General features: G+C 40.2%; 1 protein-coding gene across 1 annotated transcript; it reads right to left on the reverse strand.

Annotated features, from left to right (window-relative positions):
* Positions 1-237: 237 nt before the first annotated feature.
* On the reverse strand, positions 238-4,570 carry LOC142062000 (alpha-1-antitrypsin-like). The gene is made up of 5 exons (XM_075103808.1): positions 4,461-4,570; positions 3,044-3,733; positions 2,300-2,570; positions 1,409-1,556; positions 238-686 (listed from the first exon to the last, which is right to left on the reverse strand). The coding sequence occupies exons 2-5, from the start codon at positions 3,714-3,716 to the stop codon at positions 480-482; spliced, it is 1,299 nt and encodes a 432-aa protein (XP_074959909.1). The 5' UTR covers positions 3,717-3,733; positions 4,461-4,570; the 3' UTR covers positions 238-479.
* Between the last annotated feature and the right edge of the window lie 10,225 nt (positions 4,571-14,795).

Genomic DNA, 14,795 nt, shown 5'->3' on the forward strand with positions numbered 1-14,795 from the left:
GGGGAGTGAGGGAGTGGCTGCGTGGTGCTTAGTTGTTACTGGGACTAAACCAGGACATCATCAAAGGCTGATGGATTAATCAGACAGGACTTATACCTCCCACCCCCTTTTCCCCATTTCCCTTCTCCTGCTCTCCCATACACAGACCTTGAGTGCAGAGCAATAGTTACATCATCCAGAGACTATAAACCATTTCAAATACCCCAAGGGAGCATGTTAGGAAGGGCTTCTTACAAAACCGGTGAAAAGTGACTTATATTTTGTTAATGCTACAAGCTATACCCAGCTGTAGACTGGGGAGAAATACCAGTGACTTTTGGACATGGAAAAATATTTTTGTGTTTTAAGGGATTAATAATGTTTGTAAGGATAATGGTTGAAAGAAAAGTGCTAGTATGTTGCGGTATGTACACATAAATGTTTTGCTGAATCACAGGAATTTGTCCAGCAATGTGCATAAGTACATGTTCTCTGGTCAATCAGTCATTTTTCAGAGGGTTTACAATTTTCCCTATGAAGAGGACAGTGCGGGTGTATTTATCCAGAATCACCAGGAGAAAGGGCCTGTTGAATCTGACTCGATGCGGATGAGGAAAATCACCAGATCTCCAGGTAACCTCCTTCACCGTGGCCCCCGCTGCCTCAGTGCCGTTCTCATGAACATTTAGTACTGCTCTGTGTATCACCTGAAAGGACACAAAACAGCCTCCAGCTGACAAGCCGACAAGAGAGCAGCAGCCTGCGACCCTCCTTGCTCTTGCCAAAGAAAGCCCTGCCTGGGGAAGACCCAGCAGCACCAGCCTCAGGGAAGGTCATCACCAGCTGCTTCCCTTTCCACTGCAGTGCAATCAGCCATCAGACCACTCCTGTTAGCCTCCTTCACTGTGTGTGCAGAGAGAAACCCTTGAACAGCAGACAGCTAAAGAGTGCTCAAGATGACTGATGGCAAGAAACTCTGGAAGCAAAGAAACCTGGTAATTTAGCCTAGGCTTAGTTTTGCCTTTGGCAACTTCATGTATTATTGTGAATTTACCCTATCATCTAGCTGAAAAAATAACTTTATGAGAGCACTAGAAGGGCAGGAATAACAGCCTTTTGCTCTCTGTAGGTGGAATTAGAGGAAATTTTGCCAAAGCTAATGTACTACCTTTAGATAATTTTATTTAGTAGCCAAAAGAACATTTGATTATATGTACGTCTTCTTCCTTGTCCTTGAACAATGTATGTTTAACCCCAAAGCATGTTTGGCTTCAGGTTTAGGAAAGAAGGCTTACTTTGCCTCCAGACTGGCAGCTGATGACTGAGTGATGCTTCAGAGAGACTGGGATGAGCTTTTAATGGAATATTAATGTCATGTTCCTGGGAACAGACAAATGCTGTGGTCACTGTGTTACACACGCTGACTTACTTTTGAAACCATCAGTCCAGGCTCCTCAGTAATCCCTGACAGATCAGCTCGTTCAGTGAACAGATCAATCATATCCACTTGTTTGACTATCCTTTTCACATCATAGGTACCAGAAATAGAAAATTTTGGAATATGGAGATGTAATTTTCTGTAACAAATAACACAAGTAGGGACAAATTTTCATCTAGGTAACACTCCTCAATGGCTTCAGTATAGTGACACTTCACATTTATTTTTCAAAATGTTAAAAGTCTGCTCTCAGGATTCAGATAGCACTTCTGTCCAGTTTAGCTATCTAACATGGAGGGTTGGAGAAGATTGAGCCCATGTAACCTCTGCCTCCACAGTGGGGTTCAAGGAGTGAGGTGGAAGACACAACTATAGCAACTCTGTGTCAAACCAAGCTACTATTGCCAGGCAGCAGGTTTTTTTCCAAAAGATTGTAGCTAGCTGTCCTAAGGTTGTTTGAATATATAACAGGGCCTGGGCTACCACAGAAATAGCAGCAGTAATGGTGAATGAATAAAATTTCTGCTTTTATATACAATGCACTCAACACCCTAACAACCAGTGCCTCAGAAGTAGCTACTCCATTATAGTTTCACAATTCCCATATGCAACAAGGGTCTGTTAACTTCATCATGGTGCTAAGCATCTTGTGGCTGAGCCAGGAACTTAACCCAAGATGGATCCCAAGTTCAATGCCCTATTTGTTCACTACCCACAGCTCTTTTTCTTTTCCCAACTTAGAAAAAGGAAGTCCTCCACAGAGAGGAACCATTAAGTGAATAGAGTTCCGTAAAATAACCTGGCCTTCAATATTTTGTCTTGGTGAGATAAACACCACTAATCTATAATTTGGTCACCTCTCACATTAGCAAAAACACTTACCTGTCTTGGAGGAACCTTTCCCATTTAGACACAGTCCTTCTCAAAAGAGCATCTTCCACCTGCTTCATCTTCCCTTTGTCAGGCAAAACAAATAATGCTGCAGCATTTCCATTGTAAGGTATCTGAACCAGCCAACAGGACAGTTCTTCATCAAAGTAACTTCTGTAGTAACCCTTTCGATACATCATGTCAACTTTTACAGAAGTTTTCTGATCCACAAAAAAATCTTCCTGTTTTGTATATGAAGTACTGAAGGGTTTCTCCCAATGGGCTTATGAGAAAAAGAAAAACAGTTCAGTGGAATACAAAGAGGATTGGTCAAGGTGAATAAAACAGAATCTAGTCCCACATTCCTTTGATTAGAACAAATATCTTTTGCAAGTTACTGCCCCCTCAGGTGTTACACCATTGCAGCTCTTTTTTTTTCTAGTTCTTCAAGAAAATTCAAGACAGATAATACTGAAAACACCACCTTTTACTACAGCATGAGTCTATCATCACAGTAAAGAATTTAACAAAAATATTTGTTAAAAAAGTCCAGTCGTTCACTTAACCAGGTGAGGACATAAACATTTTTACTGACAAGGACACATGATGGTTTTATAGGAATATTTTCCAGATACTGATCATGGTATACTCAATTTAAAATATTTAAACTACAGTTTCTTTCTCTTAGGTTTTCATTCCCTGTAATAAGCAGTAAGTAGCTAAGTTACAACCTTTGCACCCTTTGATATTTCTTACCTTTAAAGAAGACATAATTAACAAGAACCATTGCAGTGAGAGGATCAAGGTTTTCCACTAGTTTAACAATTTTCCCATTTGTCTTTTCCTCAATATAACTGTTGATCTGATTCTCAGCACCAGAGGAGTTGTTAAAGTCAGTAGAGAAGACTTCAGATTCATAAAAGCTTTTGACATCATCCAAGAATGTCTGTAACGGTTTTAGTGTCTCTTCTATAAAAATGGCATTGCCCAGGCTCAGCTGGAGCTCACTATCTGAACGGTTTAGCATGTGGAGGAGCTGGCAAAAACCTTCATGTATTTCCTGCTCCTGAGTCTTTTTCAGGTTAAAGGCAAGACCTTCCAGAATCTGTGTCAGCGTCGCTGACTTGGCACCGAGTGCCAGCATTGCAAAGGAAGCAGAGATGCTTATGGGTGAAAAGAAAATATTTTGATCGGTCTCTTCGGATGCAACCAGCTTGTAAAATGAAAATGCAAAGTCAGCATTACTGGGAACTAGTTTGAGAAAGGTTTTGTTCATAACCGGATAAACTCCTTCCCCATGCGAACTGCGTTCTGGGTAATATGTCCCTTTAGGATCATCCTGTTTATTGCGGTAGTGAGGATGCTGATGACACTGAGCAACAGTATTCAAACCAGCCAGCAATAAACACAAGAAGAAGGTGAGCTTCATTTTCCTTTTAACTGTTTCTGGAAAAGAATAGACATACAAAACATGACATGGAAATTAAGTTCTTCATGCTGTGTGCTCCAGCCAAGTACAGTGAGGCTCTCAGAACACACCTGTTCTCCAAAATCCCACCCTTGGTTATTTCCCATTCATGATGCATGCCAGAGATGCCCAGAAAGAATATATCTCCTGACACACTATTTGTATAATCAAGTACTCTCTCAAAAGAGGCAATTTTGATCATATTAGCTTTTAAAAAGTAAGGTAGGACTGAATTTTTTAAAATTTGCATGTAACTGGAAGCTTATGACCTTTTCCCCAGAGCAACAGGTACAAGTTGTTTTTGTACTCAGTACTGCAGGATGGCTACTGCACCCCTGTTAGTCTTCATCAATTAATCAAATAATTAAAGAATTAAATCTATGTTAAACAAAAATGTGATATAATACTGTCTAGGACCAAAATTACAAAACAATTTTATGGTTTCTTCAAAGATAAAATACTGCATCACTGTGTTAGGAAAGTCTATAGGCATTCCTATTGTTTCCAAAACACATTTTTATTTAATTATGTGGAGTTTATTTTCCAGTATCTTCACCAGTTGCTGGCTTTTGGCATGTTTTGATTTTTTGCAGAACAGTTTTATCCCTTTGTTTACATGTAAAAAGGTGGCTTTCCCAGGCAACAATGTAATTCCCCAAAATGAAATGTCCAAACGATCCAAGGGAAAACTAAAAAGGTACTTACAGTGCTACAAAAAGGATCTTGCTGCTTACATCTGGTCTTGTCTGCTCCTTCTTCTCTTCAGTACCATTGAACAGGATTAAGCAGAGTGCTCCCGTTAATCATTAATTAGTTCAAATAAAAATTTCCAGCAAGGATGCACAGCAAGCAGAAATGACACTAGCTATTCTGGACAGTTTGTCCAGCCCAGACACAAGCTAACAGTGCTGGTTGGTGGGGCTGCAGACAAGAGAGAGCAGAGCAGGGAATATATTTCCTGCTGCTTCCATGCTTTTGGATTGACAGGAGAAGCCTGCTGCTGTGGGTGCCTGGCAGGAGAGCCATGCCCTTCGTGGCTGGAGCTGAACACTATGACTCCACATGAAGGCCATCCCTTGCCTGGGTCTGGCGGCAGGGGATGAAACCACCAGCACAACTCAACAGGGAGCACAGCCCCCCTGCCAGACCGTCCCTTTTAGCTTGGTCCTGGGGGACCAATAAATGGGAAGGGGACACTGCCAGAGTCAAAACTTCTCTGTCAGGATTTCAAAGCAGGGTAAGCCACCTTTGGATTTAGAAAGCCCTTCTGCCTTACTGTATACCTCAGTCACAACCTTTGACACCATGTGTAATGGTTTGGGGTCTTTTCCTAAGGGGAGCAGAGTGTACATGATTGGTGAATGGTCTCTAGATTTCTTCAGAGGATAACATGTGACATTACATCCCTAGTGAGACACTTCCAGTCAATACAGCTGTTCACTCATTGCTGTTGGCCACTGTCTGTGACTGGGTATTTGGGGAGTGGGTGAAGAATTTTCTCCTGGCTTTTTAGAAAATACACAACAAAAACACCACCACTAAGAAAAAACACTTACTTTGGACGGTTCCAGAGCCTGACTGCAAAGAGAGCGACATGTGGCCAGAGAATACCTTGATTCCTCAGGTTAGCCTTCTGTAATGCATGCAACTCAAAGGACCCTGGCAGCACACAAAACAGGCTGCCAATTAACCTTTCAGCCAGTGAGTGCTAAAGAAAACATGCTGACATCACTGAATGATATTCAGGGTTGAATATCATATATGGACAGACAGCTCAAGGAGAAACTAAGGCAGGAAATTAATTTTTTATTGGATCTGGCTGCCTCTGTGACACTCTTCTCCATTATGTGGGATGGTTTTGTCATTGCACTTATTTACATTCCCTTAATGTAGATGTGAAACATGCAATCTGCATCCTGTTAATTCCATGTTGTCCGAGCACCCCAAGAGGCTGATGGCAACCATCAGATTTTCAAGTGAGGGTAATATCCCAAATCCATAAATCGCTGAACTGTTGCCGAGTAACTGCAAGTGGATTATGAACTGTCAAAAAAACAGCCAGCAATGCATGTGGTCACTAGCCTATTACAGGTTATAAAACAGTGAATAAGATTTACAGGATGGAAAACTGGAACTTAAGTATTTCCAGTCTAGCAAGCTCTGTAAACTCATACCAATACTCCTAAATCTTCATTAATGGAGATCAGCTTGTCTATTAGCAGCAAGCCAGAAAGGAGATAAATGGAGAGGTAGCCTGAAGGATGACTCCTTTTTAAGTGGAAATGCATGCAAGGACACAGATATCAATACAGATGGTCTTAGCTCATCCTGGCACTGCAGTAATATTGAGATTTTTAACCTGTAGTCTGAGTTCGGGACCTGTAAGGGAACTCTGAAAAGCAATCAAGAAACACAAACCAGCACGTGTCCCCTTGGATACATTCATCTCACCATTGCATTTATTCTTGGAGCACCAAAACAAAGCTGTTGTCTGTAAGGTTGCATGTTACTGAATATCATTAGTATCCACTTTCAGGAGGATCTTTAAACTCTGCTATGCAGTTGATGATGCTCATCCATACCTAGCCTTCCATAAGGGGGAAAGACATTAGGGAGGTACCACAGCTGAGAGGGATGATGCAGGCCTGCTGAAAATGCTCCCCTGCCATAACCAAAGCTTCAGGGGAGAACTGGTTGCAACTCTGAGGATTAAGTAACCATCTTACAGAGTGGAGGAAGGGAAGGTGGGGATGAGAGCTGGTGGGTAAGTGCCTGGAGAAGGCAATGAGGAGGAAAGAGAGGGCAGGTGTTAGTACAGGGCAGAAACACAGGAGCCATTAGAATATATCCAGTCCCAGAAGGGAGACAGGAGACCAGAACTTCTGAGTGTCTCTACAGCCGTGTCATTAAATGACTTGCAAAACATGTCATGCCTATTCCCATTATTACAGCTGTTTTTATTACATCAAGGCTGGACTGTATTAATTCTGCTATTTCCTAAAGACTGAAAATTTGGCCTTAAAACCACAATACTCTGCTAATGTCCTTTTTGGGGATATAACAGACAATTTGGTACCCTCAGGCTCAGCTTAGTTACTAGAACCTCACAGATGCAATGAGATTCTGTAGTATATCTATATAAAGATATATATATACCTTCAAAAAAATCCTTAGATATACATAACCTCTGCTGAGAATCAAAGTTCTTTCTACTTTGTTCATTATTCCTTGTTATTCTCTCCACTTTCTAACCAAAGGTATATTCATCCGCCTCAGAGGTTCTGGAAGCTGGACCTGTTTCAGGCTACCTTCTGATGCTATCTAAAACCACATAAAGCAGGAAAAGTTTATATTGCTTGCAATAGCAAAAACACATTAATTGTGGTCTATATAGAGTATCATGGACTATGATTTACTGCTTGACTATACCAGCGGACAGCAATTCAGTGATGCCATGTTGCCCAGCAAGTAGCTAATCCATCCAGAGGACTTCCTTTTCTAGGTTCCACGATGCCAAAAAACTAGATATATAAAAGATATGCACATAATTCCTTCCTTATACTCCAATACAGCCAATGCTATTCTTTTCTGTTTTCTGGGGTTTCTTGCTTTTATAACTTTACAATTTATTTCCTTTTATTATATAATTTTCTTCCATGCCAAGATATTAGAGGGACAGAATCTTAATAAAAAAAGATTCTTCCACTAATTCGAAATTTCATTGTGCTGGAAGAACAGAGCATGTTTTCTCAGCAATGTTTTTAATACTGACAACTCGCATACAGTTTCCTAGAACATAAGTAACTGGTCATGTTGACAATAAGTCTTCCTAAAAGACTGTCATGTTCTAACTACAGCTGGCAACTAAGCCCCACATAGCTGGTTTTTCACTCCTCCCTGTGTGGGACGGGGGAGAGAATTGGAAGGGTAAAAGTATGAAAACGCATGGGTTGAGATAAAGACAGCTTAATAGGTAAAGCAGAAGCTGCTCACAGAAGCAAAGCAAAATATGGAATTCATTCACTACTCCCATTGACAGGCAGGTGTTCAGCCATCTGGAGACTGGAAAACAGGGCTCCACCACACTAAATGGTTACTTGGGAAGACAAATGCCATCAGGCTGAATGTCCCCCACTTCCTTCTTCTTCCCCCAGCTTTATCTGTTGAGCATGATGTCATAAGATATGGAATATCCCTTGGGTCAGTTGGGGTCAGCTGTCCCAGCTGTGTCCCCTCCCAACTTCTTGTGCACCCCCAGCCACTTGCTGGTGGGGCGGGGTGAGAAGCAGAAAAGTCCTTGGCTCTGTGTCAGCACCGCTCAGCAATAATAAAAACATCTGTGTATTACCAACACTGTTTTTAGCACAAATCCAAAACAGAGCCCCATACCAGCTACTCTGTAGAAAATTAACTCTATAGCAGCCAAAACCAGCACAAGGACCAGCCTAGAAGATGCTTCTCATTTTCTGTTAACTCTGTCCTACATTTTAACTCACATTTCTCCATCAGGGAACCCAGATGTGCTTGTTTCTTCATGCAGGTCTTTCTTCATCTGTCTTCAAGAAATTAATTCCTCATGTACCAATTTTTATAACTGAATTTTGAATATAAAAAGTTGAGAAAAAGTGAACACAAGATGTATTGTAGTCCAGAAGGATTTTGTCATGTGGATGTGGCCTGCTCACTTGTTTGCTTTGTTACTGCTGAACCATATGCAGGAGAACGTCATCTGGCAGGTGTTCTTATCATATTCAAACTTCAAAAGGAATACAGCATAAATGATTAAGATACTAATTTTTTTTAAACTATATTGGTGAAGCAGTTCACCATCTCTTCAGGAAAGAACATTTCTAAAGATGAGATCCTGTGCCAGGAGGGAGAACTATGGTAACACATAGCAAAAAGCAGTGGCCAGGTCAACACACATGTCACTCTGCAAGCTCCCAAGCATCTGGCTCCTGAGCAGGAGCCCCAAGCTACATTAAGTGTCAAAATAGCCCACATGAGGTGCTCAACACCTCTGAATGGGAGCACACTTGTGGGGAGCTGCATTTAGGAGCCTGAAGGCAATACTGGAAAGGGAACTGCACCTTCTTCCCCTTAATTTCAAACCAAGACTCTTGTCCCATGGTTGTTTCATATGGCTGCATAGTCAAGCAGCAAAAGAAGGCAAGGTTCACCATTTTCTTGTTAAACTCAGCATTACTAATTTTTTGCTTACTAACCTAGTGACTGGAGCACTTGATCACCTCATCTGGATAAAAGACCCTCAAGTCTTACAAATCATTCAACCTTACGTAATCAGACCAAAATTATCCACTTGGCAGAGGAATGACTCATCTTCAGGCTGCAAGAGACTGATGAGAAAGTGAAGGGAAAGGCAATTCCAAGCCTTTCTTCTGAGGATCGTCTGTTTAAAAAAAAAAAATTACTTATGTGAGATGTGTAGACAATTGTGTGTGTTTTCACCTATTTGTGAAAGACATATTTATGCATGTAAATGCACACACACCTATAGGTATTCATAATACTGTAAAAAGATCAGCTAGGATGATATGTTAACGTAATAATATAAGCATAAGCCTGGGAGGTAGGAAACCTAGGTTTCCCTCCAAGAACAATTCAAGTCAAGAAGAAACAAAGGCACTAGGAACTGTTTTTGAATACGACACCTGATTGCACAAGATGTGCAAGTGTTATTAATTCTAGTCACATAAGTAGCGTGTGAGTAGTTCCACTAAAGATAATCATTATCTTTGCTAAATCAGAACCTGAGGCAATAATTAACGCATTATGATTTGAATTGAAAGAAAACCTGAAGAAATGCTATCTCAGATTAATTGTGATTTTTGATAACATAACAATAACTTCAAAACACTTTTTAAGAGCTTTGAAGAACTGCACGTTCACTAGATTTTATATGCAGAAATTCCCACATTTTTACTAAAAGCTAGTAAAGATGGGGTTTTTCTCCATCCTGATATGAAGTGATGTAAAAATATTTTATTTAACAAGATTTTGTCAAAAAACCTGAAAATCACTGTCAAGTGTAAATGAAAAGAAAAAAATCCCATAGTATATTGAAAATAATGCAATGAAATAAGTTAATTAGGCTGTAAGTAACCAGGCTGAGAGACATTAACTCTTTCAGAGAATCTGTCGTCAGAACAGAATATGCCATTAGTTATCACTACTATATTATTTTATTTTCAGTTAGATGTAGACTCCTTCCAGCAAGCTGTGGTGAGGTAGAAACTCCTGTCTTTAGCTGATCTTGAAGTATTACAATGGTTTAGTATCCAGCACCTCTAAAGGCAAACTATCCTATCGGCAACTTCAGTAACATCCAACTACTAAACTGGTCTGAAGAAACTGAGATTGAAAATCTGATCCTACCCCTCTGTTCTAGTCTAATGAAGATTAAGAGCACAATGTCAATGCATGGTAGTGATTCACATCACACATGAAATTTTCATAGTAATTCTAGAAAAAAGAAAATAAAAACCTAAAACTAACTCAGAGGAAACACAGTGGCACTTGCTACACTCTGATAGAAACAAGACAAAGCAGAATATTTCACAAACTGTTCTGTAAGCAGTAGAGTTAATAAAGCCTGCTTTACTAAGGATTTATGTCTTTCCTCACCACAATAACCACAGCTTTACTCCACAGTCTCCAGGACGACTCCTACCAGGCAGGAGGGCAGTGCTCGTGCTCAGGCTCAGGCTGGGACTAGGGCTCCCTGCCATGCACTCATTGCCTGCTGTGACCAGCAGAACTTAAAACAGCTGATTCCTGCCTGTCTTCCCCACAGCAGGCACAAACTTGGATTTCACTGATTTTCACAGAGTAGCATAATGGTTTTTCTATCTCCTAACTCTCTGTTAAACCTGACTTAAATTTGCCAATAAGCTGCAATGTTATGGAGGGTAGCTAAGAAAAGGCAAGTACCTACAAACATGAAAATTTGATGCTGTTTCCTTTGGAAACCAACCAGGTTGTTTTATTTTCTTTGCATCTGAGGTTATGAGAGTCACATTTTCTCAGTTTTCACAGTTCATGTGACTCCATTTCTCACTAACAAACAGGAATATTTTTCTCATCCTTACATTTACTTATTAAAAAAACCCAAACAATTTATTATATATTACCTTTTAATAAGGATGTACCTCCATTCTTATCATCATTAGCTTTTCTTTTATGTCCTCTCCAGGAAGATCTTGTAGACAGTCCAACACTTAGTGGAGTGATTTAGCAGTACAAGATCGATGAAGGGAAGGGTTGGTAAACACAAAAACTGTTTTATAACAGTTTATAAACTGATGAAATCATGCATCATTGACCTGTTGTCCATTGTGCGTTTTGGACTAAAAGTGTTTGCTTACTGTGGAAATGCAGATGACCTAAGTTTTCACTGCTTTATACCCAGTACAAAAGCTACAGTTATGGATAGATAGCACTAAGCATTCACTTCACCCATGCACAAATACGTTTCTAAGCTAGAAGGCACCTGCTGATAGGTTAGATTTATCTCGAGCCAGCACCTATGTAATTGGAGAAAGACACAACACATTTCTTTCTGCAGCCCTAATATGGAGTCTGTCCATCATACCTGAGTAAATACAAGCCTTTTCTGACCTTTCCTATTATATTATCTTGTATCTTCCCTCAATAAGAAAAGCCTGAAGTTGGCAGTGCGAGAGATGGTTGAGAGCTCAGGAACTTTTATTCAATCTCCTTGGGCCGGGGCTGAACACTCCCCCCAGAAAGCGCTCTCAGCCCAGGTCTGTCATGCAGGGGAGCACCAGGAGGAGACGCATGAGGAACAAGTACTGGCCTGGTACACCTTTGGGGTTAAAAGATCTGCTGTGTGGAGAACCATGTCCTTTTATTGGCTTTGAACCTGGTTCCTACATGCTTCAGGTTATGGTCTGCAGCTTTGGCCTTAGAAGGATGGTAAGCATTCAGTCTCCATTAACCCAACCTGTGTCACAAATGATTTTTGTGTTCTTTATCCTAAGTTGCCACTTTTCTAGACTGAAGATCTCTCACCTCAAACAGGAGCTTTTCTGGAACTTTGATTAACCTTACCACCCTTTTCTAAAGATTTTCCAGTTCTCATTTATCCTTTCTGTTATTACAGGGCCAGAACTACATGCTGTAATCCAGGTGTGGATGAACTAGAGATTTAGACAGTGACACAATGTTCCTATGTCCTTCCCCACTATGGTGCTGATCTGTACATGAACTACCTACCATAACACCAAACCCTTATTCCTGAGCAACAGCAGTCAGTTCAGGTACAGCATTACACAAATTCTGCAGCTGAAACATAACAAGAAAATAAAAATCTCCACTGACATGGCAATAGCAAGCCAGAGAACTTCTTTTCTTTCTGGTTTCAAAATAAGACAGAATTTGTCATGTCTATTCCTTGATTTTACCAGAAGATGGTGGCACAGGGCTCCTTTTCCTATAAACCCCAGAACCTGAGGCTTCATATTTACAGTTCTACCTGCAGAAAGCAGTGTAGCAGAATCACACTAAAAGCTTGGCTTCTCACAAGCATCTTACTACTCATAACTTGTATACTGAAATGATAATATTTTACTAGAAGAATTTGCCCTACAGACCTTCTTATCTTCGTGTAAAGGAACTCTTATTATGCAAACAACTTTTAGAGTGACAAGTTGACCAGAGAATAAAAGTTCTCCTTTTGGAATGAAGTTGTCTACACAGAGAAACGTCTTGGCATTACTATTTAAATTTAAATTGATACCTTACATTATTTATCTTTCTGTTGCGGACATGGTCTTAAAGAAGTACTAAGAAAATCCCTTATGTAGGTATTTTGGAATTATACTTGAAATTTTTTGATCCCAAAGCCAGATAGGAAGTGTTAGGGCTAAACTTTGCAAAGTATTATAATTTGTTATTATTTAATAGATTAATATTGTTGGCTATAGAGAAGAAGCAGAAGCAGATCAGCTAGCTGAATTAATGCACTCAATAAAATGAAGTTTATGATGTGATTCCATTGCTCATATCCCTTTTCTTAAACAAGTCTTTGACAGTGTAAGCTTTTGGGATGTTGAGGATTCTGACAGGTCACTGAGATGGTTTAATGCAACAATTCTCTTCCCTGTTTCTACAGAGGCAAAAGAAGAGGCTGTGTGGTTGCCCTTAGCCTCTGCAGGTCCCATTCCGGCAGGGTAGCACAATCCCATTTCAAACAGTGACTTACATTAACATGCCTCCACAAGACACTTAGTATTCAGCCTGTACCCGCACAGGATTTCTGTCATGATTACTGTACCGTCTTTTCCACCCTGCCAACCTAGAAGTGGCTAGAAGGGCTGGAGCATATTTGCCTCTACTTGATGCCTCTTCTCAGTCATCCTTGACACAACTGTGGGTATGTCAAAATGGTGACGCACAACACAATGACAGGCATGGGCATAAGGTAGTAATCTCTGGCTGGTGCAATTGGGGCCCAAGATGTCTTAAAATTTCATCCATAAGATTTACCAGAGGGCTAGAGCTCAGACTTGAAAGATAGAAGGTACAGGAACAGAAAATAAATTCAAGTTGTACATTCCAGTATCTGTCCCTGGAATATGCAAGGTATGGTATGGCTTTTTTGATGGCTAAAGAATCTGCATTTGTATGAACAGCAAATTTAGATGACATCTAGGCATATACTCATTTTGCATTCATTTGCATTTTAGAACCTACTTTTCATTACATCTTTCATTTCCTCTGTGCACAGATGTTTTCTCTTGCTCTGAGATTCTTTCCTGGCTGCAATCAAAGTTCTAAGGACGACCACAACACTTAGTGAATTACCTTATTTTATGTTGGTTTTCCTTCCAAATATTTCCCTTCAGCAGACCATCTTCCACGTGGTCTGTGTGTCCTACATGGGACAGTAAACAATGCAGCAACTTTTCCTTAATAAGATATTAGCACAAGTCAGGCAAAGCCTTCTTCAGACCTTCCATATGAGCATCGCATTGATGTTAACTGAAGTTTTCCAACCACAAAGGATATGTTCTTGTTTAGTAAAGAAGTATTTTGTTTCCAAATGGCTTATGGAAAATAAACTGAATGCAATCAAATATAAGAGAAACAAAGCCTCATTTGTATAAATCAGGCTAGGTCACTTGTAATAAATTCAGGATTGAACTGAAAAGCTACTTTCATCATAGAAACTCTCTTTTACAAGAAGCCAGAAAAGTCTTTTGCAGCAACATGAGTTCTGAGCTAAGTTTCTCATACTCAAGAACATTGACATGAAATGAAGAAATCATATTGTTTTCTTTAAAACTGTTAGTCTGAGGAAAGCACAATTACCAAGTTATCTAAAAATGGGTTCTCAGTTAAACCTGGGACTGGGTATTTACAAAGGGTATTTCCAGACCAGTCTTTGATGTCTAATATTTTGTAGGGAATGGGTGATATCACCACTGCATACATGTGCTCAGTTTAAATCTAATGAAAGCAGCCCCATGTGGGTAAGAGCAGAGTTGCACTACCCAACAGGGAATGTTGGATGGATGGGTATGATCAGGAGGATGAGTCACAGGATTTGGACATACATAGCCTGTGGTGGTCTTCATGCTCCATTCCCTCCTGAGAATTTGCACTCATCCTAGCTCCCACTGCAGTGAATATTTAGAGTTTTCATTGAAATATTTACTTTTAAAATGCTTGTATTTCTCTTGCACATTTTTTCTGCTGGGGAACTCTTGTGCCACTGTGCCTTGAAGACAAGACTTGAATGCTGGATTAGGGAGTAACACTGCTATGCGCATATTTTTTTTATATACCTCCAAAAGATAGTTCGAGTCATGTCAAAGATGAACTGGGTTGTGAGGCACTGAGACTGCCTTCTAGCTGTCATGTAGGTACTCCTCGTTCCTAGAATCCACAGTCAAAAACCACGCTGCCCAGGAACTATCATAATCATCTGTTTTTTAAGAGCATAGTGATTCTCTGCTTGAAATGAGTGTGAGCACAGGGAAGAAGCCTGCTGCTTTT

Source organism: Phalacrocorax aristotelis, chromosome 9 (assembly GCF_949628215.1).
Source record: "Phalacrocorax aristotelis chromosome 9, bGulAri2.1, whole genome shotgun sequence".
NCBI classification, from domain to species: domain Eukaryota; kingdom Metazoa; phylum Chordata; class Aves; order Suliformes; family Phalacrocoracidae; genus Phalacrocorax; species Phalacrocorax aristotelis.

What these genes read in the sequence shown, in the direction of transcription:
- LOC142062000 (XM_075103808.1), bottom strand. Translation starts at nt 3,716, where the DNA reads ATGAAGCTCACCTTCTTCTTGTGTTTATTGCTGGCTGGTTTGAATACT. An exon ending in TAATTATGTCTTCTTTAAAG is followed by an intron (nt 2,571 to 3,043) that starts GTAAGAAATATC and finishes TTTTCTCATAAG; the next exon opens with CCCATTGGGAGAAACCCTTC. An exon ending in GAAAGGTTCCTCCAAGACAG is followed by an intron (nt 1,557 to 2,299) that starts GTAAGTGTTTTT and finishes TATTTGTTACAG; the next exon opens with AAAATTACATCTCCATATTC.